This window comes from Syngnathoides biaculeatus, chromosome 9, assembly GCF_019802595.1.
Source record: "Syngnathoides biaculeatus isolate LvHL_M chromosome 9, ASM1980259v1, whole genome shotgun sequence".
Taxonomy (NCBI): domain Eukaryota; kingdom Metazoa; phylum Chordata; class Actinopteri; order Syngnathiformes; family Syngnathidae; genus Syngnathoides; species Syngnathoides biaculeatus.
The window spans coordinates 15,536,308-15,562,270 of NC_084648.1; the positions used below are offsets into that span (position 1 = coordinate 15,536,308).

The window sequence follows — 25,963 nt, forward strand, 5'->3', positions numbered from 1 at the left end:
TAGACCACAGGTTAATGAGTCAGGATAATCTTCAAACTATCAGGCTATTTCTGACTTTGATAGGAACTTGAGGGAAATACCTAAATTTGGCAAGATTATCAGTATCAGTCTACGCTGCAAAGAAAAAACAAAAAAAAGGAACACAACTGACGTACGACTGAGCAACCGAGTTTACGTTTTTACGCAATACCCACTGCAATTTGTTTTTCTTCCCTTTTCAGCTGTGCTCATTCTGTCTCTTCTCATCCTCTGTATTCTTTCCCCCGGCAGGATCTTGGGGTTCAGGCGGGTACCTCCGGTGGTTGGGAGGCAAGTGGATGTGGTCAAGGAGATTAAAGACATCACGACAGATCGCAAACTGGCCCGGACATTTTTTAACTCACCCGGTAGTCGTCAATTTTCACTTTAACGCTACATGTATGTAATTGGGTAGTTTTAGACCTTTTTTACAAGCATTATTGTACTTCTAATTCTTCTCCATGTTCTGTGCTCTTCTGGCTCCCCCTAGTGGGCAATGTGTGCTTCTATGGCCGGTGCTCCTACTACTGCTCCACAGAGCACGCAGTGTGCGGCAGGCCCACCAACCTCGAGGCCTCCTTGGCCCTCATGCTCCCCGACCTTTCCCTGGCCACCCGGAGGAGCTGGCGATCGCCATGGAGACGCTCCTACAGCCGGAGCAAGCTGGCAAGGTGAGCAGATATTCGGCAAACAATGTTGTGATCTGTGACTAAAGGGGTGTCAGGTGGCCAAAATGTGGAAGCGTGTTTCAGATGGGAGACGGAGTCGGACTACTGCGCGACCATCAAGAAGACGGCACCCTACGACAAAGGCACAAGGCTGGTGGACTTCGTTGACATGGTCATACTGGATTTCCTGATGAGTACGTTGATGCACATCATACACATCTAGAGCTCGTGCACCTACGTCATCAAATCACGTCACTGGCCGGAAGTGTCGGTCAGACAAAGCATTCTTCAATGCTAACTCGACCGGAGATGACGCGAAAATACATCTTATTGCACGACGGCCAGAGTTTTGTCCGATACCGTTAAACATTTAGAAGGTGATAATAAACGAAGGTACGTGGAAAAATGAGAGACACTTGGCACAGAGAACCCATATTTAATGCCCAAGTCGATGTATTCGCCGATAAGAAACTGGACTATTACCCCGCTTCCGCTTGTCTTGGGCAACTGCATCTACACATGGCTCTGGTGAGTAAGTCGTCGAGATTTACACGGAAGAGTTCGAAAACGTAGAAAAGTCTGGACGCGTACAAATACTTCCTTGCTGGATCTGTTCTCAATCAGGAATAAATCCCACGTAGCCATGGAGCCACTCAGATTTCTTTTCAATACAAATACCAATATTTAAATAAATGACCCCTGGTTTTACACAAACTCCCATTCATTAACTATGATTGGCTCCTCTGTACATGAAGCGCGTTTTTTTTTTTTTTTTTAATATGCATTGTTCTCATTTGAGTCCAATGCGTATTTAAAGAAACAAAAATAAACCGCTGGGATAGTACGAAGCATGTTGCGGCCACATGTTAACCTTCGTAAACCTCTGTGTGACCCGCGGTTTATTTTATTTTTTTTTAGATACACATTGGACTCATTTGAGAACAACGCATATTAGAAAAAAAAAAAAAGTCTGTCGGGGAGAGGTTTACCGCAGATTAACGTGTGGCCGCAACACGCTTCGTGTATGTTGGAGACGTTTTTTTTTTTTTTTTCTTTTTCTTAAACACATTGTTCTCAAGTGAGCCAACTTGGCATTATAAATACTTCTTGGGAATTTGAGATTGAGATGAACAATTCCTACCTGAAGTGAAGGTATCGCTACACAGTCATGTATATTTTTGTCGGGCACCATCCATCACATTTAATGGCCGAAATCCATCGATCTTCTCTGGTCTTTTCAGATGGTATTCCATAGAATGATCTCTTTGAATATCTGTCTCGTCTGTTGTGACAACCAACAGCACAACAAGTCTCCGGCATTGTTTATATTCTGCACCGGTTCAATTTCCCCCACACCGTCGAGCAGCTCTTTTTGACCGGCAATATGGCGCCGTGAAAATGGTGACGTCACGTGCACGAGCTCTATACAATAAACAAGGACAGGTAAAGCAGGGAACACGCATGCTGAAAATGGGAACAAATTGCATTTTTACAAATCGCGGTCAGAGTAAATTTGGGGTTTAGTTTTTCTCCACTTACTTTCTGATTTCCTACACTTTGATTCAGAGTGCTTGACCATCATCGCGCTCTTCCACAGTGTCCCAGGTCGCCTCAAGATGGTCTTAGTTTTAACAGGAGCGACCGCATTCATGACATTTGAGATTTTCCAGGTGAAATTGTCCAAACGCTTATCAACTTTCTCAGGATTCACAGTTTGTGGCACAGCTACCGTCTCCATAAACTTCGTGGCAGAGTTGTCTGAACTTTTGGATGACTCTGAAATTAAAAAAATGCACCAAAATGGTCAGAAATAGCCATATCTTTCACGTCAATTTATAGAATTTCAACAACCTTAAAGATGACCAGGTCTAAGATGTGACCTTGACTGTGAGTTGGATTTTTGATATGAGAGAAGACAAATGTTCCTTAGATTTTTTTTTTTTTTTTTTTTTGTGTCCATGATATCAATATGAATGTTAAAGTCTCCCATTATGACAAAATAGTTGTAGTCGGTACAAATAACAGACAGGATTTCTGGAAAACCCTCCATAAATTTTCTATTGTATCTTAGAGGTCTATAAATGATCAAAACAATAACCATAGGGTTATGAAAAAAAAACCACAGCTATTCAAAAAGAGCTAAAATCACACAGTATAATTTCTTTACACTGAAATAATGACTTAAAAATAACAGCAATATTTCCCCCTCTATTCGACACTTGTTCATAAAATTAATATTTGCCGCTGTTGCCTCATTTAGTATTCCAGCAACTTTCTGTTAACCAACAAGTCCAGATCATAGGTTGTAATGATGTCATTTATGAACATGAATTTATTACTTAGTGACCTGATATTGAAAACTGCTCGTCTCTCAGAGATAACTGGAGACAATGGTTGATGTTTTCTCCTCACTAGGTTTGTAGTTCTATTTTATTTTTTTTTTGGGGGGGGGGGTGCCATATTTCTTATAATTTCAGGGATGAAAAATATCTGATCTCCATATGCGTCTCACTGATTCTAGAAAAGACCCTCAGATATCAGTTTTTAGGGAATGATGTCGAATTAATATAATGACTTACTTTGATTTTTGTCTCACTGACGGTCTTTTCATCGGAACAAAGAAGAAATTCCAGTTATTAAGTTGACTAGCAAAGCTAAACGTCGTCACGCGTCACCGCGCGGTGACGTTCAAAGTTGTGAGAAAAAGTTCCGGGATTCAGTCTTGTGCGTGTTGCCATGGCAACCCCCGGAGCAGGTGAAAAGGAAGCTTCACGTTGCACTGTGCGGCGGACCAAAATCGCGACGTTATCAAACGCAGAAACAAACGAATTTGTTCCATGACGCGCCCAACGTGGTTGTCACCGGCATAAAAGAACGGCAATTTTTTTGTTTTTTAAAGGGTGGCGAAAGTGTAAGTTCTGCTTTTAATTTACGACAATAACTAGTTTCATCAGGTAAATGACGTCAGAGGTTTTGCTAGCTTGTCGAGCTAGCGAACAAATTTCAGCTAGTTTTATTTTAACTTTAAGCCTTTAAAAGTAATGATTTATAAACAATTTCATTCTATCCATTTCCTTTGTCACTTATACAACTTATAAATCACTCGGTGTAAGTGAACTATTGCCTTATACATTAGTTTAAAATGTTACAGTTGGCAACCTTTACAAGTTTACAATTAAGTGAATTAAGTCATACATTCCCTCAAAGGTAGGTATCAGCGACCAAAAATTGTACTCAAGTAAGAGTATGCCACCGTTACTTTAGAATATGATTTGAAGTATTTTGTGAAAAAAAAAAGACAAAAAATACAAAAATACTCTTCACTGGTGAACAAGCTCTCGTTTATTATTTTTTAAATGACCATGATTGCCAAAAAGCCCCCCACCCCGCCCTAAAAAAACAAACAGATATTGCATATACCTTACTTAAATTAAAACAATTATACATGTAAAGTAACATCACAATTTCACCCACAAGAAATCAGAATCAGTGTTCATGGCCGAGTATGTAACAACACACCAGGTGCCACCCTCTTATGACATTCATGTTGTATTTGGAAAAAGATGACACGCTGTGGCGACCCCTAACAGGATAAGCCGAAAGAAGAAGTTGTATTTGGGCCCTTATTACTTAGAATTATAAAGTGTTATAAAGAGCCATTGTTTTAATATTGGAGTTCATTATTAAAGAAATAATATTATAGTTGAATGTTATCTCTATTTTTAATGTTTTTATTGTTAGTAGCTAGTAGTAAGTAGCTGCTAAGGTGGTTAAACAAGATATCGAAAAATTTCTTTTTTAGTGCTTTCTAAATTCTCGCAAAATAATCTTTCGTATATTGTGTTGCAATGATGATAAATGAGACTCATACTACTCATTAATCACTGTTTTTTCTTCACAAGATGTGGAATAAAAATGTACAAAGACAGTTTGTGAGCTTTGCTGACAATATCGGCGCAGCATGTTAGCTGCGACTTCACAGGGAAGGGTCCCACCATGAAACCTCTCAGGCGGTCAACACACTCCGGAAAGATGAACTCCAAACCAAAGAAAAAAGAGCCCTCTGAAGTCGTCGACAGTCAAGCAACTTTGCCCTCATTATGGCCCGTGCCATATTCTCCGTCAGCATCCTCGCTGCGCAAGAACCTTTTTGATCCCTCCGCCATTGTTGCTGTTACAGTCTCCTCTGTCACTCCCAGTCCTGCGGCACCAGCCGGGTCAGTAAAAATCCTTACAGAGTCAAAATGGACAGAAAGACTGCTATCAGGGGGATCATCAATGTTACACACTGACACTTCTGGTCACGCATCAAAGAGGTACTATATCATGTGGCAATTGAAATAATATCAATTCCCAAGTAATTTTCATCATTCATTCAGTTTGACAGATAAAGATGAGTTCAAAGTCACTATAAGGGATTTATTCAGTCTTCCTGCCATCGTTCCGAGCGTCACCCCAGAAAGTCCTTGTTCTGCGCTTCGACTGCCATCACCAGAGTCAAAATGGACAGAAAAAACTCCACTGAAGGCCTCTGCATCCCTTACTGTGACCCCTGTGAAGACCGCTGATGAAGCAGCACAGAGGTACGTTATAATAACTTATATGAATTCATGGTCTTTATCTCCAAACATTGTCCAGATTTATTTGATGAGATACCATCAGGAAATTGTTTAATTTCACGTAATTGTTCCAAACATTTGTACATGTTTCCCAAAATAATTTGTAAAAAATGTAATTTGTTCATCTGGACTGCTGTGGAAAAAGTATTGGACCCCTTCTCAAATGCTTATATTTTTGCATAGTTTAAGATCAAAAAAATAATCCCGAGTGAACTTTGTGACGCTTTTGTTCGGTGTTGTGCTTTAAGATTTTTGTAATGCCAATTGTGTGCTCAGGCCTGATAAAAGTTATGAAATATTGCTTCACATTGTCATAATAAGTATTGTTTCAGTTTGACAGAGAAAGTGTCATCAAAGGTTACAAGAAGGGACTTGTTCAATCTCCCCGCTATTGGTCCGAGCGTTTCCTCCACAAGTCCCCATCTTGCAGGATCACGGAAAGCTACCGCAGAGATAAAATGGACAGAAAAACCTAGACAGAAGGCTGTGGTGTCCTCCACTGACATCCCGACCACCAAGACTGATGAAGCAGCAGCACAGAGGTACTTTACCCAGGTGATTTGATTAGACTATTAGCCATGTCTTATCCTTCCCCATATACAGCTTGGCCAAGGGGAAATCCTATTTCTGTTGCCATGTTGACCAGGAGCAGAGCCCAAATGTTCCTAGCATAGAAATAGTACACAGATGCCGCATTGATTGCTTTATTATATGTTCCAGTTTCTGCCATTTTAAGGTAGTCATTAGTCTAGACCCCCCCATTACGGTCCTGCTTTGGCTCACTCAAACGCTCAAACAATCAATAACAGTTTGCGTAGCGCAACAGATGTTGACAGATAATATAACTGTACTCACAGCCGTGTATTCTTTATCCTCTACAAAAACTGATCAATATTGCATGATCGCACTGAGTCACTTTCAGTAGCATTAGAAGCGGTACTATTCTTTGTTTGCATGACTGTATTTTACCGCCTCCAGCAGCCAAGGTGGGCACACCAGAACGAGCATCAGATTTAATTGATTTGCAGCATTAAACAATGATACACAAACAATTTAATTCTTGACATTGTGTTTAACTGTTATGAACCCATGTTTTATAAAGTACAATATAGTGCTATTTATCTTTTATTTAAAAAAAATTTTGGTCAGAGCCTGGAACGGATTATTGGTATTCCTATTCATTTCAATGGGGAAATATAATTTGAGATTTGAACTCATATCTTAAGACGCCATTGTATTTGTATGAAAGTAATGGAAAAAGTCATTTTTTAATATCTCCTTTTATGCAGCCTTTAATAAAGTATATACGCCGTGTGTACTGTATGTAAAATTCACAATTCTTATTCACACTTGATGATCTAAGAATAATTGCTTCAGTTTTACACAGATAGATGAATCAATAACCACATGCAGGATGAAAAGGCCAAACCCGGTTGAAAAGATTCCCACCACTGGCATGGAGATAGTTCAGTTGTTCGTCAAGAACAAAGACGTGGGAGAACTTAAGGTGTTTTTCTTAAAGGAACAGGAGAGTGGCTTGTACAGGTACGGATTGGTTTCGCTGTACAAACGAGTCGTGTATAAACATGCAGCGTTCAATGTGTATGTTGTCTTTTCCACTCAAGACCCTATGACCTGCGAGTGGTCCCAGACAGCGAGGCTGGTTCCGAGCACTATGTCTTCACTCCCAGTACAGTTTTGCACGTCACACAAAAGGGTTATGGAGGGTTGGTCACTTTGGAAGAGTGGCACAGGGAGTCGGTGCTGTGGACGGCTTTGCAGGGGATCCCCTTTTTTAGGGAATTCATTCTGCGAAACGCTGTCGCCCTGTAAGTGCACGGATATACTTTAAAACAACACATTACTATTTATTAGGTACACCTGCATTCTCTATCCATCCATTTAGATTTGGATCATGGGCAAGCTGGACTCTATTCCAGTTGAGCTTTTTAGACATGTGGTATACAACCTCGATTGTTTCCCAATCTTTTACAGACAACAAGCATTTACGCTCAGATTTACATCGGTGAGCAATACAGTTTTCAGTGAAACCGACATGCATTTGTTTAAAAGTGGGTGGAATCTCGAGTACCTGGGGGAAAAGAAGTACATCCAACAACAACATGCAAAAAGAAAAAAAAGCCTGACATTTGAACTCATAACTTCTTGACTGCACCTCTTCTGTTTTTCTTTTTTGTGCTAGGTGGTATAAAAATGTACGTGCGACCATTTACAAGCGAAGGTTTGAGGAAGTTCAGGCCCTGCTGCTTCCGAACATCCCGCAGTACAGAAGTGGCCTCCTTCTATTATCCAGGTCAGTCTGTCTTTTTTTCCAGGTAACTTTAAGTCTTAAAGCATTCCTTCTTTGGATTTACAATGGAACACTTCAAATTCATACGATTTGACCATCAACCACAATGCTCCGGGGTCTTAAATGTAATGTAGCTGAAATCATTGTCAAGTGATATCATGCAAGATGTCAGGAAATCTCATATGGGACTTCAGCTGTGCATCTGAACTTGAGTTACTCCGTGTTTTTTCTCATTTTGTGTGCATATGTGTTTGTGATGTCACCACAGAGGGTGCAAGTGATGGAAAAATGTGCTGATAGCTGTTCACCTATCCATTTTCTATCACGCGTTGTGTGTTTAAAGTGGCACTTTTTTGGTTGTGTCGTTCTTCATGAATGCTCTTGAAATCAAATGAACTACCAATATTAGTAATGATAATGATATACTTTTCTACAGACTCATAGAAGACCTGAAAGTGGCACACTTGCTGCCATTAGACGAGTCAAAAACGTACACATTGTTGGAATTTCAGAAAGTTCTGGCAACTTGTGGGCAAAATGTTCTGAACAGTCTAAGGCAACTATCACAACTTCGCATCTGCATCCTTAGTAAGGTAGTGTGTGTGTGTGGTGTGTGTGTGTGTGTGTGTGTGTGTGTGTGTGTGTGTGTGTGTGTGTGTGTGTGTGTGTATCTATGTACTATGATTTCTGGCCAACAAAGCGCACCTGATTATAAGCCTCAGCAAGTACATTTCTAAAGGAAATACCGTTTGGTAAATACATAAGCCGGACCTGTGTAAAAGCCACAAGTGCCCACATCGACACACGAGATATTTACAAAGAAAGACTGTACACAGAGAGTTTTAAACATTTTAACACCTTAGGTTAGCTTAACATAGCAACAACATGGTAGCACAAACAGGGTTGGTAAAACAAACAAACAAAAAAAACTTACCAATTAAAAAAAAAAAAAAAAAAAAAGCCCAGCACTAAGAAGGCTAATTGAAAAAAAAAAAAAAACACAGCCCTAAATCAATGAGACGCAGCAGTACCACAGCAGCAACAAGGCCAGTAAAAACAAACATACCGGTAAAAGTCACTTCCTTGGCACATATATTCCACCGGTCTTACCTTTTCTGCTCCAGTGCCCCCTTGCGGATGTTAGGAAAAAATGCACAAATTAGCCGCATCACCCCATAAGCCACAGGGTTGAAAGCGTGTGAAAAAAGTCGCAGTTTATAGGCCGGGAATTACGGTATGTATGCATGTATTGTTTTAAAAGCTAATTTTAAGCATGCATAAAGTGTATTGGAAATGTAAAATTAGCTTTTTGTAAATCCTCCCCTCCAGGCCAAAGAAGAGAGTTACAAGGTCCTCAAAGAGCTTCAGGAGCACCTCGACTATGCCGACATGCCAAATCATTGTTGCAAGCCCATCCACCTGCACCAGGGCCACCTGAGCGATCTGCAGAGGGACTTTGCGCACGCCGAGAGTGTCCTGCAGAAGCTGGGCAACTTTGCCTCCCTCGTCAATCAGATCATCATGCACAATCTTGTGACCGTTGTCCAGAGAAATGTCACTTTGTTCTTCAACAATGTTGTGAAGGTGACGTTAATTTTTCAAATCAAAATTAAATCATCCTAAAACAAGATAGATAACCATTTTCAAACCGGTCAAGTTCAATGGTATAATTTCTCGCAGCACAGCTGTTGGTTTCTCAGACTGGATGGGAATCACAATCTAAAGTTTTTTTTCTTCGTTTTTCAGAGAGAAAATTCTCACAGCGGCTGCCTCTTCCAAACTGACCTGTGTCTCGGTGCTGGTCAGCTGACTCTCGAACCGCCTTTGCATCTCTTCCGAGAAACACTCACTCGGGCACTTCTGACTGTCGGTGATTCCATAAGCCAGGTGACCTCTGCTTCCAAAAATGTGATACGACTCTAACTTCAAGTTCAAAATCATCTTTTGTGACCTCTCTCTGGTAGATGTGTGACACTTGTGGATTTTTCCTGGAGGTCAGCAGCGCCCTTGATCTTCAGGACGAAATATCTGATGTCAGCTGTATTCCCGTTACTGCAGACACTCAAGGTACTTTTTTTTTTCTGTCCTCCATAATATGCTGCTTGTGTGCTGAGAGTCACTCAGGCAATTAATGTCATTATGCAACAAAAATATTATATTTCCCAGTGGATTTAGATCCTGTGAAAAGGCTACCTTATTGTATCAGACTTAAAAATTAAATATAACTGAACTTCACTAAAAAAATGCCCCGTACTTGAAAAGCAAAAAATGTACTGTATATGAAAAATTACATTGAAAAATTTACTTTATTGGATGAAAAAAAATAAACACAGAGTATGTATTGCTGCAAGCTTAGATCTAGTATACTTGATTCCATGTCATGTTTTACATTTTTTTTTTTCTTATTTTATTCAATGATTCTTCTGTGTACCACCTCATAGAGCCTGTGTATCACTAGTGGTACCTGCACCCCATTTCCAGAATCACTATACTATAAAATATTGCCAAAATTCCATATCTAATGGTGGGACTTAGTCACAGTACTCTATTTATAGTTCATAGTTTGTAATACATGGGGGGCCCTGCTCTGTGACAGAGTTCCATTCAGAAGGCGGCAACATAACCTGAATTTGTTGATGGCTCGTTTGTTAAACTGATATATATATATATATTCGGTATACTCAGTGATTAATATCATTTTAAATGGATCACTTGAATAATTGAAACGAAATGATAAATATAATGGAGTCAGGCAAATTTAATATTTATAAGCTCATTGTCTAATTTCAGCCCTTGCTGTAGGAACACTAAAGAAGTTATCTGCATTTCTCAGGCTGTATCTTGTGTCTCGGTATTGTTTTAAGTATTGACTGCTTGGCGAATCCAAGTTTCTTCAGTTTCCGACTGCATCTCACGCTCTAAGGTCAGCTAAAGGACGACGATGGAATGCCTAGTCTCACACATTATAGCTGCTGTCAGTGGATCAGAGAACAGCGCCCCGGTTGGAAGTTGATGATGACTGTTCAGGGTCACAGAATGCCTGGCTCATACTATCCTCTATCCAAAGAACAACTTGTGTGGTATATCACCATCAATGATGTGTCAACCGCGATAAACAAAGAGCAGTCGATGCTGATCCAGGCAAGCATTCTATTCTGAAAAAATACTGCCTCAATTTCAATATCAAACACTTTATTTTATTTTAAAGTAATTTATTTTCCTTTATACTGTTTGGACAGACAGCAGAGTTTGAGATCCATCAGCTGTTGGAGAGATACGCGTGGTTGCTAGACGTGCGTATATTCATCAACCAGTGGGGTCCAGCCTCTTTGGAAAGCTTCAAGGGTCAACCTGCTTTACTTTATCATGAACTAATTAAGATGCTGCGCCAGTGGATTGAACAAATCCATGCCATCCCGTCGTTTATCTGCTCCTCCAATCACCTATTTATTATCCACTGCACCCACATGAAGGAGTATGTAGGTATGCAGAATGACTTCAATATATTCAGTTACATTGGTATAAGCGTGTGCTCCAAATGTACTACATGTACCCAAACAGAATGATCACTTGGCTTTCCATATCGTTAACCAAATGATAGGTCATATTTGAACGTTTTCATAAAACAAGAAATAAAATATGTGATCATTTATTTAGTAATAGTAAGTTATAATGACTTGGGCAATTCTGTTATTAGGCTAACAATGTAATTCTTTTCAACAGACCCAACAGGGTCAAACTAGACCGAACGTCGGCCACCCTGTTGGCACCTGCCAATTCTCTGTTTTGGCTCACATTTTCTTTTTTTTACTAAGGAGGCATGAGACACCAATGAAAAAAGTTTACATTTCTATTCACCACACCTTACCGTTGGAAAGGGGGAAAAAGTTACCACATTTTGATCCGAAGTTTGTGTGCTGTGGTTAAGACATCAACACTAATTCTTCAATAGTTGTACCAGTTAAATTAAAGGTAGTTACAGCGACCTACTGTAATTGAAGCTGTTACTCGAGGTATCTACGTCAAAGGCGATGTTTATTTGTTTAAGTCGGCACACTTTAACAGATGCCGTGCTTCAGCTAATCCCCACAAGCATATCTGGTGATTAGTTGTGACACAGCAGCTATTAAAGCTGAAGTCTCAATTTGAGGAAATGTGATTACTTGTGTTTTTATTCCATTTTTTTACTGTCTGTTCTCCAGGGCAAGAGTTAAATTCAGTTGAAAATGAAGTGCTCGAGGAGTTGATGAAGCAAATGACAGTGCTTTCTGAAAGCTTTTTGCTTGATTTGGATAAACCTCTTTCTGATCTCCGGATTCAACCCAAAGACTTGCATGACTTGCCAAAATACATCGATGTGGTGCGTACACATTATTTTCTTCCTTTTTCTTATACCTAAATTACCTTTCATTTCTGGGGTGATAGCAATTCCATAATTCACATTGTCAGGCTCACCAAAATAAATGAAACATACTGTAGTTCCGTTTTATATTTGTTTTGTTGAAAAATGAAAGGTAATTAATAGTCAAATGTGTCCTCAGGTATGGAAGTCTGTGAACATGTTGTCAGATATGCAGAAACGCTTGGAATACATTCACACTCTCCAGGACAGTATTTGTACTTATTACAGAGAGATGACCATCCAGGAGTTGAGTTTGGAGAAAAAGGTCCCCTCGGAAAAAACAAAACAACATATAATAATCTTTTTATATGTTTATCATCTGAGTTGTTTACACACTGTGATTTGTTGACATGTGTTATTTTACATTTAGATTTTGGACATGTGGGATTGCTATTATTTCCACTTGAAACAAGCAGCTTCCACCCTGCGTTACCGTCTTCCCACAGTGGCTACCGCTCTGTACACAATGTCCCCAATGATGGCTTCTGACTTAAGAAGTATGGTCTCTAATGCTACCTGTGGGCCATTCCTTGATCCGAGGCAAAATGCTGAACAGTTGGCCTCCGAATTAAATTATAGGCATCTCCGTGTGGAGACCGCCACATCTAATCTCGAAAAGCTTTTCAGGACTGGTGAAATGTTCCGAGGTCAGATAAAATGAATCATTATTTTCAGTATGATTGCCTAACATTCTAAAATTATATGTCAAATAAAAGTAATTGCATGCTAATAATTGTGTAATTTCCCATTAGAAAATCCAGTGGACTTGACCGATCTGACTGACATTCCTAAGCTCACTGCCCGTAAGGAGCTTTGGGAGCTCACAGCTCGTTACAGGCAATGTTTACAGAAATGGAACAAGTTCCTATTCACCGAGGTAAATTTTGAAACCAAATCACAATTTGTAGAAGCTGTAATTGAGCCCGACTGGTAAAAGATAACTTGAAATGTTATCCTTCTTCCAGCTAGCATTTTCACAAGCTCATGAGCAAATCGCCCACTGGCAACAACAAGTTGCAAACCTATCAAGCATCATACCAGCCGACGATGCAGTGCTACACGAGACTTCAGAAAACATTAATGATTTAAGCTATCGTCTTAAAATCTTGGCCAGGTTTCGGAACCATACAATCAAACCGAAGCACAGAAGAATTTTTTTCAAAGGCCAGTATCTGAATTGCGTTGTTGATTGCACTGTGACACATGATCTATATACTGTACTGTTAAAAGCTAATAATATATATTCCATGTGATAGGTATTGGATTGTGGCGGGCCTCTGATAAGAATGCAACGCTTGCGCAACTTATTTGTCAGCCGTTTGACCTTCACCAGGAACTCATCAACAAGGTGGGAGAACGGCTGTTGAAGATACAGTGCATAAATAAATACATTGCGAGTGAAAGCATATAAAATCAAACAGCAGACTTGCTATGAATTCATCTGACATTTGTTCTCACTTTAATTCGTCGACAGATCTCAAACTTACACTCAGTCAATTCTGTCTTTCAGATATGTAGTGATGCGCAAAAAGACAATTCCATGGAACAGAGATTCAAAAAAATTCAACAGAGATGGACGGATCGTATTTTTCAGCTGCATACCCGTCCATGTTGTCATCTTGCTGAACCACACATAGTGACAAAGAATTCCACTTCCGATGCCTCAAATGATACCAAAATTATCATTGGTAAGACTATACATTTAATAATGCAGCGTGTAACTATCAACAAAACGGGCTTACGTCTTCATGTTGTTCAATTGTTTTTCTTTCCCACATTGAGGCCTGGAATTCCTTTTCGCTGAAATAGAAAATGATTTGATGAATATGACAAACATGCATAGGTCACGGCACAGCGTAGATTTTAGGTTGGAAGTTGAAGAATGGATGCACCTCCTACAGGAGCTTGGTAAACATGCCATTCTGTAGCTTTAGCTATAGCAATACATCATCATAACTAAAAATGCTTTCCATTCTATCCATATAGATAAATTGTTGCATTTCGTGGAAATCTATCAACAAAAATTGATCTTCCTGAACAAAATGTTTCAAGAAACAACCTTGGTTGTTCTTAGATGGGATTTGGTATGTGGCAACATGATTACGAGATGGTCTTTTATTCATGTTTCTCTCTGAATCCAAATATTTTCAGTTCAATTTAAACATTTCTGTTTTTTTCATAGCTGCCACAATTTCAATCAGTTGATGAGAGATTCAAGACCATGATGCATTCTAACTTGACAAATGCCAGTGTATTGGATCTTGTTCATCCCTTAACAGGGAACGAAAATTCTCATGGGGCAAAGCTCTGCCAAACTCTCCTTAACGACCTGTCAACGTTGAACACCATTACTGACCAGATGTCCAATCGTCTAAATTCACTCTGCAAGTCGTTTCCAAGACTCTACTTCTTAAGTGAGACGGAAATAATAGAACTGGTCTCTTTGCAACCGACGCCTACCTCTCTGTTACCCTTTGTACGAAAATTCTTTAAAGGGGTACAGTTACTGGAAGTGGAAGACACATCTGTAACAGTGGATCTACAGAATTCATGCGACACACAGAATAGGGTACTTGGGGTTTTTGGCAACCTCCATGAGCACATTACCTTTCTTTCTCCATTGGAACCGCATCACAACCCTTTGATTTGGCTGAGTAGGTTCCAGGAACAACTCAAGTCAACCGTGAAACAGATCATGAGGAAATGTGCTGATGAACGAAAACAACAGGCACCATCAAATCAAGGCTCTGCACATTATCGCACCCGTGCACATGTATTAAATGTGCTAGATATGACTTCTAAGTATCCTCTTCAGTGTCTTCTCGTAGCAGAGGAAACAATCTGGTGCAGTGATCTTCATCAAGCTTTGGAGGACTCAAGCAGAGTTAGGATGAGTAGGATTCACAGATTAAATAGCGCACAACTGGAAAACCTTTGCCAGTACTTAAGGGATGCCGTTGTAAGGTCTAAAGGAGATGAACAACTCTCAAAATACGCAATGACATGTTTACGTACTTTGGTGCTCCTTAGAATGAAACATGCAGAGCAACTAACTAAACTTATGCAAGTGCAAAGTCAGCCAGCGTTGTCTTTCGAGTGGCTGAGTTCTTTCAAGTATTGTATAACCTCAGAAGGTCAGGATCTGAAAGAAGCTGATGGTGGTACATGTTATGTGGACATATTGGGCCATAGACTCCCATACAGTTACGAGTATTTTGGTCCAGAAGATTGGGGAATGGTGCATTCACCCTGCACAGATCAAATGAGAATGGGGATTATTCTTGCTGTGACAACTTTTCGGTGTGGATTTGTAAATGGACCTTGTTCTTCAGGAAAGACAAATACTGTGGTCTGTTTGGGAAAAGCATTGGGGAGACATGTTGTGCTGCTACACTGCTGTCCGAACATGTCTTCTGATATTTTTCAAAAGATGCTACTTGGTGCTCTTTTGACAGGCGCATGGTTTGTGATAGACTCTGTGGATTCGCTGCCTCGAGGTGTCCAAACATCACTGGCACAACATCTTGAGGACATTTACCAATCTTTCTCTGGGTTGTCAAGAAAGAAGGAAGCCCAGGAAAAACCTGCATCAGGTTGCCAAAGCGTGTTTGATCCAGAATACTTTATGGTATTTTCAGGGTTAACCATTCCTGCTAGTCCTAGCTATGGATGTGTTCTCATATCATCAAAGGGATGCACCGGCAACATTTCTCAAAGTCTGCGATTTTCAACCAGACCTGTGTCATTAACTCAACCGGATTACAGGATTATCGTGGAGATAATGCTGACTTCTTTTGGTTTTAAAGAGGCAAATTGTTTAGGTCAACGCCTGGTGTCCCTCGTCAGTCTCACCAAGGACTCTCTCTGTCTGCCAGTCTTCACTGCACAAAACCAGAGTAGCTACCTTATCATTTTACAAAATATTACACTTGCATCTAAAAAAATATTCAAACAAATTGTCCAGGATGAGAAATTTATTGGTAAGGCAAGACAATCTTTTGTAATTCAAACTATTCTTAAATCACCAGAAAATGAAAAGGCAGATATTAATGAGGATCAAGAACAAGCAATTTTCCCAGGATTATTGGAGGAAATAGCTGTTGTCAAAGCAATTCATTTAGTATTGTCACCAATGATTTATGTGCCTCAGAAGGTCTCAGTGTTTAGCTCTATTTTCAAAGACATGTTTCCTATTGCTTGCCAGCTTCCCTTTATTCAACAATATTCTCAGGATGAACCAAACTTCATACTTCAAGAAGCAGTATCAGAAGAATTAGATCAACTCCTGTTGCACTCTGACAACGAAATTGTTTGCCAAGCTCTTACACTGTACCAGACCATGAGTTTCTCTCATGCAGTTATACTTCTTGGACCCACCGGGAGTGGAAAAACAACTTGTTATAATGCTCTGGCAGGGGCCCTCAGTCGACTTGCAAACAAATCAAGTGAAACTATATCTGATGAAAAAATGTTGCAAGTGGATACTCCTCAGGCAAAACTGCCAAACTCTCCTTCAAATTGGAGCTCTGTCAACACTGTGGTCATATTTCCAAATGCCATGTCCCGTGAGGAGTTATTTGGTGGATTCTGTGATGAAATTGGGTGGCAAGACGGAGCTGTGACCAAGGCATTAAGAGATTCAAAAAGACACACGACTGGAAAATTAGAAAAGTGCAAGAAAAAGAAGCCTTGTCATGGGATCAATGAGGTGAAATGGCTGATAATGGATGGAGAGCCACTGGGGAAACCTGGGTGGCTAGATCACTTAAGCACACTGTGTCATCTTGAGGATCCATTTTTAAGCGTATCATCAGGTGAAACGCTCATGTCACCCCGATCACACTTCAAGTTACTTGTGGAGACCACCGACTTAAGCGACGCAAGCCCCTCTGCGGTGACTCGCTGCAGCCATATTTATTTTAACGGCACTGATGTGTGGAACTTTGTGTGGAAGAGTGAAATCGATTCTCTCCGCCGTGGTTTCACTCTGGATAAAGAGACCCTGGACATGTGGACTCAGCTCTCAGAAGACCTTTTCTCCAGCACTCTCAGTTTGCTGAAGAAGAATGAGATTTATAATAGAGGTCAAAACTCAACGTACGGCCTGACAGAAATCATGTCGTTCATTCGAATTCTGCGTGCCCTCCTGCAACATTTTGCCAGGATTCTCAAATGCAACGAAGCCACAGGACAGAGAGATGACACAGGTATAATTACTTGCAAGCTTATAATCATGAACAGTTGTTTTTTTACACTTTTTTTTTCATCATTGACGCTGATATGCCTCCAGGCAGAGATTCCAATATAAGAGAAGACGTTTTTCTGTTGGCTTATGTTTGGGGATTTGGCGGACATCTCCATCCTCGGTAGATAACGATTTTATGTTCTTTATTGACTCACATTTTTCAACTATGTGAATGCTCTTGACATAGATCAGAATATTTTCTAAGGAATATAAGTAACTCGTTTGATTTTACAGTACATATTTTGTCCGTCTTGTTTCAACAGACTTTGGCCACAGTTTGACATTGTTGCCCGCCAAGTACTGTATGACAGTCGTTCTAAAATTGTGGTTCCGCACGAAGGGACAGTGTTTGAGTTCTTCTTTGATATTGACAACAAGATATACTCAGAGAACACATTGTTGACAAAGTCCATCACACCCAAGGTTCGTTCTCATTTTTGTTGTAGGAAAAACAAATGTTTTTTTGAACTAAAATAACATTGTTTTTACACAGTATTGGAAGTACACCTGTCTGCTCTCCGTCATGTTGGAGGCGATCCAACCTGTGTTGCTTACAGGAGAGCCAGGTTCAGGAAAATCTACCGTGTGTAACGCCCTGCTGTGTTTTGACAAGCCCCACATTAAAATACCCGCTAGTTCTATACGGGGTCCCGCAGACCTGCGGCATTTACTGTGTGGAATTAGCTACCAGAAGAGCTGTCTAAAAACCAAGGGTGTTTTGACAAAACAGCCAGGCCTAATGCTTTGTGTGGATGACTTGCATGAGACACCATGTGGTAAGAAACAGTTCCGTTCAAAATGGTTTTAACGGTACAATATTATTCATTGTAATCCTCCTTTTCCAATTTTTATTTTAATAGATGGGACTGGGAAGACTTCAAAAATCTTAGAGACACTGCGACAAAGTATTTCAAAAGGGGGGGTTCTTGCATTGGATTCTGACCATTTCAAGGTGCTCAGTCCCGGAATCATCGCCTACCTTGCTACCTGTTGTGTCTTTGAACTTGACAATCCCCACTTTAGCATAATATCTTCCAGGCTATCTCGTCTGTTCTCCATTTTTGCACTTCCAAGCTTAACTACAGAGTTAATATTTTCTATTCATTCGCCTCCGCTTAAGCTCTGGCTCAGGGATGTGCCATTTATCCCGAAGGCGGTGGACATGGTACATTGTATTATCAACGCGACAAAGAATTTGTATGAAGATGTTTGCAATAATTTCCAGCCTACTAAACAAAGGCCCCGTTTTTTATTCTGCCATCAAGACATGAGGAAGGTGTTTCAGGGGATGTGCATATGGCAGCCTGTCCTTCCAAAAACAGAGGTGCTAGACCCAAAGTTAAAATCCAAATCTTCCCCGCTTTCTCAAGAGCCGTTAGCCATGGAGCTCAACATTGTGCATCTCTGGATACATGAGTGCATGCGTACCTTTGGTGATCGGATGACCTCAGAGGATGAAATTACTGAACTGCAATTACTCATTGCCAGGGCAGGAAAAGTACATTTTAGATCGCAATTGCGAGATGACTCCAACCTTGATGCCCTTTTTGCTCCCGGCTCCATCAGTTTCATTGCACAGTTCGGCCCAACAGACACCTGCACGCCCAGGAGTCAACAACAAGAACCAAAATCACCTGCATCAACAGAGCAATTCGATGTCCCAAGACGACCAGTACAAGAAAAGTTTCTTGACCACTTGCAAGAAGTTGTGACCAAGCTTACGTATGGTCCTGAGCTCCTTGGGAATCATTTTCCCAAAATCAAATGTAGCTCTTATCAGCCACAAGATCTCGATTTACTCATACAGAACCTCAATGCACACATTGACATGAAAGACAATGAGAAACAAGACATTGATAGCCACTTCGCATTCAAATACATTTTGCACAGACAAAGGATGTGCCAGATGTTGCATATTTTCAGGGCTTTGTTAATACCTGGAGGCCATGCATTGCTAATGGCCTCAGGTAGCGGGACAGGACGTAAAACCACCGTACGTTTAGCAGCCCATGTCTCGGGCTCCCACCTGATGGAGGTACACTCTGGTAACGAATGTGAGTTGCTTAAAATTTTAGAAGAAGCCGGGAATCACACTCGGGTTTATGAAACGAATACCATCATACTGGTTCATGATAATATAAGCTCCTCTGTCAGAGAAGAGCTGTTGGTGGCCCTGAAGTCCTACCCAGGGCTCTACACAGACCAGGAGCTGGCCAAACTTGTTTCTAGGGTGACTGCTGTGTATAAAACAAAAAGATTCCTCTTGGACAGCTGGATTTTTGACAAGTAAGGAAAAAGTATTGCATCACTCTGTTAAATTATATTTACTTCTACACTACCCAAAAAATGGTTGTATTGTCAGCACTGTGACAATGAAGGCTTTTTTTTTTTTAACATAGGTACTTGTGCCAAAACCTCAGAGACGTGCACGTATTTTTGTTGATGCCTGCAGTTGTGTCAACCAACAGTGGAAACTATCACGACAAGGTTTTTGGATTGCTTCAACGTGTCATCGTATCATTTCACGTCACATACATGTTTTATGAAAATACGTATCGTAGGCACAGATATGTATACAATTCGCTGCTTTCCTGTATTTTGCTTGCACTATTAAGATATTGCAAGTTTTAATTAATGCTGCCTAACGGTATAGACATCACTTTGTCTCGTAGGAACAAATAAACAAGGCTCTTGGCCTCTGCTGTGTGGAAATGTACCAACCTTGGTCCAGTCACTCTTTGACAGAAATTGCTACTCGCTACCTGAAAAATATTTTTCAAAACTGTAAGTCACATTACTTTTAATCTGTTCTGTTCACTGCCGATGACCGTAAGATAACTGTAGTTTTCCCCCATTAATTCAGTGAAAATCCAAGGCTCACAAGTTGGCCTGGCTGTAGCAATGGCAGGAATCCACCGGTCTGCGTATCAATACGCTTCTGTCCTTCTAATGGCACAGCCTTTCAGTCCTTACACATACATGGCATTTATTTCTCACTTTAGTTACCTCTACAAAATTATGATCAAAGAATTGGAGTATCAATCCAACAGGTATTTGTTTTCCTCATTTTACCTTTACAAATACAGTATTCAGCATTTCTGTGTGATCTAATATTGATTCTATATGAACTTTGATAAGTCCTTAGCATGGTTCACTCAGATTTTTTTCATCTTTTCTGCTCTCTAGAATATTATCTGATCTTTGATAACTATTTCATTTGTGTAGACTTAACAGTTGTCTGTCTCATTTGGATGCCCTGGACAACACAGCCATGAAGTACAAACAAGATTTAATTAGAATGCAGGGAATTGTTGCTGAAATACAGCAGGTGAAGTATACAAAGTCCAACCTTAACTGGGTACAATTTATCAAGTCCATTGCAAAGGTTAAATATTTTGCATGACTGTGTTCAACCCATGCATTATCTCTAATATTTTTTTATATATTAAATTACAGTTAGTCTTGATTATTTGTGCCATAGTACATGATAAATACTGTATTGATCTTCACTGTTCACTTCTGCTCTTCTACTTCCCTCTTCCATTTTTTTTAGCGTGTGGATGAGCTCCTCGGGGCCATAGACGACCAGAAAAGTTTGCTTCAGAAAGCTGAAAAACAATGTGCTAAACAGAATAGAAAGATACAAATCCTGGAGGATCGGATCGCTGAATCTGAGAATGAGGTGAACACATGAAATATCTCTTTATGAGCACTCACTGATGACATATTGGCAGTTCAGAAACTGGTTTGGAAATAGTTTTAATATTCACTCTTTCTTCTTAGCTTAGACCGTTTTTTCAAGCAGCACTCGATGTGCTCCATAGTCTGGATCCATTAGACCTTGAGGAGGTGCGCCACTACAGAGATCCACCTGATGGGGTGGTGCTTGTCATGGATGCTGTTCTTTTGCTTTTTGACCGGCCTCCTGGATGGGACAGTACAAAAAGACTGTTCGGACAATGTAATGTGTACAAGGTAACTTTTGAAAGCATTCAGAACTGATAGATTCTATGAATTTGCCAGATTTGACAGGTGATGAATAAAATACATTTTAATGATGCTACAGTGGTACCTCAAAAGTTGAACACATAGATATGGACATTATCCCACAGAAAAAAAATTAAATATTCAATAAATAAATTGAATTATCTATGAATTCAATGAATCAGTTCCAGGGTCAGAATAATCCATCACAAAACATGGCGATATTTTGACATCCCAGTGTATAAATAGTGATAAAATTCAAATATTCTCAGCTGCTATGGCGTTTGTTCTCATTATGGTCGCAGTCAAACGGGAGCCTATCCCACCACTTTGGAGGAGGGTACAAGAGGCACGCTACACCTTTAGATTGGTTGCCAGTCAATCACTGGGCACCCATAGACAAATATCTTTTACACTCATATACATGCCTATGGGCAATTTAGAGTCTTCAGTGAACCTGCCATGCATGTTTTTGGAATGTGAGAAGAACCTGAGAAACTCAACACAGGAAGGCCAGAGGGTAGATTTGAACCCTTCTCTCAAAACTATGAGGCAGACGTAGTAATCAATACACCGGTTTGGTTGTGGTAAAGAAAGAGTGAAGTCCGAAGGTAAAGTTCTCAATTGACCCTTAACTATGGTCACGAGCTGTGGGTCATGACCGACAGAACAAGATCCTGGATACAAGCAGCCGAAATGAGTTTCCTCCACAGAGCGGAACTGTTCCTTAGAGATAGGGCGAGAATCTTGGTCATTGGAGGGTGGGGGGCTCAGAGAAGAGCTGCTGCTCCTCCACATTGAGAAGAGCTGGATGACGTGGCTTGGAGCATCTGATTCGGATCCCTCCTGGACACCTACGTGGTGAGGTGTCCCGGGTTTGTCTCACCCAAAGGAGACCTCATATATGACCCAGGACACGCTGGAGAGATTACATCTTTCGGCTGCCTTGGGAACGCCTCAGGATCCCCTGGAAGAGCTGGATGAAGTGGCTGGGGAAAGCGAAGTCTGAGTATCCCTGCTAAAGCTACTTCCCCTGCGACCCGACCTCTGATAAGCGGTAGACGGTGGATGGATTGATGACATTTCCTATAGCAGCTAGCCAGATAAAAGTACGCTAGTAGATAGCAGGTAATATCTTTGGCTTGCATGATACATGACATATCCAGTAACACTGCTGCTGCTCTGGATTTGACTCTCCTCATTTCATGTAACCTCTGGTATATAGAGTATATTCTTAGTACATTTTCAGAAGGGTCACCAAAAATCTTTAAAAAAAAACGTGCCTTTGACGGCTGTTAAACTGAGGTCTAATGAGAAATGTTGACATGCATGCATTGACAGCATTTGAAACCGAAGAAGACTCGAAGCCTCAAAGTTGTGGTCTTAACTAACAATTGTACAAACTTATTCGCAGTTGACTTTAGAGGTGCCACTGAATTTTAATTGCAAATGATCTTTCTTTTGCTCCACACTTGCCAGTGTTTTTGTTCTTTTTTTTTTTTTTTTTTAATCCCAGTGCCTGGAATTATTTGACTTCTACAGCCTCACGGATATTCAGATGCTCCAACTTGGCGAGTTAATTAAAAACCCCATGTTTGTGCCAGAGTGTATCCGCGAGGTAAGCAAGGCCTGTGAGACTCTGTGCCGCTGGATCCTGGCTGTCAACAATTGCAGTTGTAAACGATATCAGCTGATGGTCAGAAAACAGCTGGACTTAATGCTTATAAGGGCTCAAGAGCAACTCGAGCAGATCAAAGATTACATGGAGGAAATAAATCGTTGCCTCGCGGAGCTCGATGTCCAGCTGCACCCTGTGCAGACGTTGCTGGATGAGCAACTGCTACTACTACATAAAGCTGAGTGCCTGGAGAGAAATGCTGCTAATGCTGTGGAATTGTTGTTGAAACACACACGAGTGTGGAGGGCTGAAGCTCAGGTAACAACCAACATACACAAACATATTTCATTGGAAGAGCGTTCTCGCTCATAAGGCCATTCAGGCCAATGCTCAGAGCACGCATTCAAAATAAATGTACATTAAAAAAAAAAAAAGCTTTTTTTTTAAGCACATCTAAATCACCTTTGTGGGGTGCCCCATTTAAAGTCTCATCAAGGCACCGCATTGGCTGTGTATTTGCCATAATAATTACAGTAATCTCCGGGAGCTAGCCTGACCTTAAAAATTGAAAAACTAATTGACGCACCACCACAAATACTTAGATTTTCTTATATCAAATAGTTGAAACCATAAAAACCACAAAGTATGATCCTAAAACATTTTAATGTCATTTGTTTGGATTTATTTTTTTTAAAACGCAGCTCCAGTGCATGTGTACATGCACGAGTTGAAGACTTGTCATCACATACCCACAACACAGAACAAACTCCTCCCTGACATTTAAAGCTTGTCTCTCAGTCACAATGTATCACTTCAACAAAGACTACTTCCATGACATCATTTGCCATTTTGACATTGCGTTAGTGGCGTCTTTGGATGTTTTAGAAAGAGCCAAAAAGGTGAATAATTGAATTTTTTAGCCTATAATGGGAGAGAGGTTCCACAGAAAAAAAATTACTGTGAAAAGTTGACCATACGTATGAGGGGATTACTGTAATCGGTTGACAATTGACCAGCAGAGGCACACCATAATACCACAATTGCAGTTAAAAACAACACCCAACTTGTGCAATGATGGTTAGATAATATTGCACATTTTCAAGATGCCAAACCTTTTAGAATCGAAATCAGCCTGAAGTTGGCTTGAAGCAGTTCCCTCCAAATTTTATATGCAGGAAAAACCCTGCAACTATTTTTCTGGCTACAGAAGTCAGCACATAGTCAGCTTTGATTAACTGTGCTACATCCTCAAAGACCTCTATTGCTGCACATCACTTCTGGGCTGTATTAATGAATATGATGAAAACGACACTGGGATAAAAGAGAGCAAGTGAATCCCTACAGATAGAGAATTTCATCTTTGATGAGTTGTGTGTTCATTTTTCCGATAACTGATCAAGAAAATGTCAGTGCCAACTGTTTGCTCAGTAAACTGGGTGTTTGTATGTGGGTAGTAATCTTTTTGCTTCCCTTCCTTCAGGTTGCAAATTTGCAGGGACAATGCTTACCAGGAGACGCCATGGTCCTGGCTGCGATCATCTCATATTTAGGCCCCTTTCCAGCTGATATACGCACCAAATTGCTGAGCAAGTGGAGGGCTTTGTGTCGGACAGGAAATATCGACGTAAACCCTGAAGACCACAGAGATTCCCTGTTCGCTTCCACTGACACGGAACCTCCTCAGCCAATTTCGGGTTTTCCAGTCCCTCTCTCCGAGTCACTGCAGCCTCTTCTGTGTCAGGTGTTGGGTGTGACACAGTGGCCGTCACACAAGACGGCACTCACCAGATTAGTCCTGAAACTGCTGCTGTGGGGCTGCAGGAGGAGTTGGGTTAAATACTGGCCTCTACTGGCTGACACTCAGCATCATCTGGAGCTCAACTCTAAAAATGGGGTCATTACAGGTGCCTATTGGTAACAGTGTCGTAGCGGGCTCGTGTTGATTGTCTGTGCTTATTCGAGACAAATTGCAGGTCGGGATGGGATCACAATCTGAAATACTACTGAAGAAACAGCATGTCTATGTTTATTCTACAGGGGAAATAGGAGACGATCTCAGTCTCGGGCAAGAGCTTGAGTGCGACATTGTGGTTTGTGCTGATGATCCAAAGCTAATGTGCCAGTTGGACCTGGCTGCTGAGAAAGGTAACTGCAACTGATAATTGGAATCAAGATACAGTGTGACCTTTACATTTGAAAGACCATGAAGTTGAATTTTTTTCTTAATTGGGAATTCAACTTGATTTCTGAAAGTCCAAATGTCAGAAGTCGAACTGGGGTCATGCATGACATCAGGAATGGAACTTGCGTTGTGTAAAAGTGCCACTACACATCCCTGTCCTGGGTGCTCAGTACAATTTGGCTGCATTGATCTTAGGCAGGGCAAGTTTATACCTATGTTTACATAAAACATATATAAAACAAACATTGGAGTTTGACCAGCATCCTGGAATGGAATGTATTCGACCTCAGACGTTGCACTATATTTAAGATGATTGACTCAATTGATTTGGAGTTGGTATACACAACAAGTGCATCGCAATGAATTTGAATATCAGAGATAGTCCATCTTTTTCCAGTGTGTAAATTTAAAAAATAAAAGTCACGTTTTCATGTTTTTAATTATATAATTATGGTTATATCAAGATAATCTCAAAATTCACCATCTCAAGAAATTTGAATATTACTTACAAAAAACAATTATTTTAAATGTAGAAATTAGTTGGGAATTTATCGTATGAAAAATATTTTCCCATTATGACTGAATGTGTATGATTGTTACTTTTTAATTAAGATACGAATAGTGAATGAAATTAACCTTTGTACGATTCTCAAATTTCTTTTGAAGCACCTGTTTATCATGTTTTTTATTGCAGGCTTGAAAGTCCTGGTGACTCATATCGAACGAGTAACGGTCACTCCAAAGTTTCTCGCTGCTCTGGCCCGTCCTGCCGCGAGCTGCCCCCCGGGGTGTAGACGGACTGCTGACCAGAACCACCCTGACTTCTGCCTCTTGCTTAGCACCCACTATCCTGTCCGACTCCTCAGCACTGGTAGGAAACAACTCCAATTTCCTTCCTGACAAGAAAGCTTGGATT

The 25,963-nt window shown here is 40.5% G+C and overlaps 2 protein-coding genes across 2 annotated transcripts in view; both read left to right on the plus strand.

Annotated features, from left to right (window-relative positions):
* The first annotated feature begins 279 nt into the window (after positions 1-279).
* LOC133505882 (extracellular serine/threonine protein kinase FAM20C-like) lies at positions 280-909 on the plus strand. The gene is made up of 3 exons (XM_061829404.1): positions 280-417; positions 509-689; positions 771-909. The coding sequence occupies exons 1-3, from the start codon at positions 318-320 to the stop codon at positions 907-909; spliced, it is 420 nt and encodes a 139-aa protein (XP_061685388.1). The 5' UTR covers positions 280-317.
* A 2,368-nt stretch (positions 910-3,277) lies between these two features.
* The window catches only part of LOC133505883 (dynein heavy chain domain-containing protein 1), a 30,736-nt gene continuing 8,050 nt past the window's right edge, over positions 3,278-25,963 (plus strand). Inside the window, exons 1-37 of the mRNA XM_061829405.1 lie at positions 3,278-3,597; positions 4,589-5,002; positions 5,066-5,269; positions 5,638-5,847; positions 6,683-6,850; positions 6,931-7,134; positions 7,509-7,619; positions 8,053-8,209; positions 8,946-9,200; positions 9,363-9,503; positions 9,581-9,683; positions 10,540-10,757; positions 10,856-11,099; positions 11,819-11,976; positions 12,158-12,283; positions 12,389-12,665; positions 12,771-12,895; positions 12,984-13,182; positions 13,275-13,366; positions 13,529-13,706; positions 13,801-13,926; positions 14,005-14,102; positions 14,201-17,225; positions 17,309-17,384; positions 17,527-17,686; positions 17,757-18,039; positions 18,124-19,549; positions 19,663-19,750; positions 19,936-20,047; positions 20,127-20,313; positions 20,489-20,591; positions 20,817-20,945; positions 21,047-21,238; positions 22,764-23,183; positions 24,346-24,769; positions 24,903-25,010; positions 25,742-25,918. Coding sequence (XP_061685389.1) covers positions 4,683-5,002; positions 5,066-5,269; positions 5,638-5,847; positions 6,683-6,850; positions 6,931-7,134; positions 7,509-7,619; positions 8,053-8,209; positions 8,946-9,200; positions 9,363-9,503; positions 9,581-9,683; positions 10,540-10,757; positions 10,856-11,099; positions 11,819-11,976; positions 12,158-12,283; positions 12,389-12,665; positions 12,771-12,895; positions 12,984-13,182; positions 13,275-13,366; positions 13,529-13,706; positions 13,801-13,926; positions 14,005-14,102; positions 14,201-17,225; positions 17,309-17,384; positions 17,527-17,686; positions 17,757-18,039; positions 18,124-19,549; positions 19,663-19,750; positions 19,936-20,047; positions 20,127-20,313; positions 20,489-20,591; positions 20,817-20,945; positions 21,047-21,238; positions 22,764-23,183; positions 24,346-24,769; positions 24,903-25,010; positions 25,742-25,918 — 10,624 coding nt within the window. The 5' untranslated portion in view covers positions 3,278-3,597; positions 4,589-4,682. The remainder of the gene's footprint in view (positions 3,598-4,588; positions 5,003-5,065; positions 5,270-5,637; positions 5,848-6,682; positions 6,851-6,930; positions 7,135-7,508; positions 7,620-8,052; positions 8,210-8,945; positions 9,201-9,362; positions 9,504-9,580; positions 9,684-10,539; positions 10,758-10,855; positions 11,100-11,818; positions 11,977-12,157; positions 12,284-12,388; positions 12,666-12,770; positions 12,896-12,983; positions 13,183-13,274; positions 13,367-13,528; positions 13,707-13,800; positions 13,927-14,004; positions 14,103-14,200; positions 17,226-17,308; positions 17,385-17,526; positions 17,687-17,756; positions 18,040-18,123; positions 19,550-19,662; positions 19,751-19,935; positions 20,048-20,126; positions 20,314-20,488; positions 20,592-20,816; positions 20,946-21,046; positions 21,239-22,763; positions 23,184-24,345; positions 24,770-24,902; positions 25,011-25,741; positions 25,919-25,963) is intronic.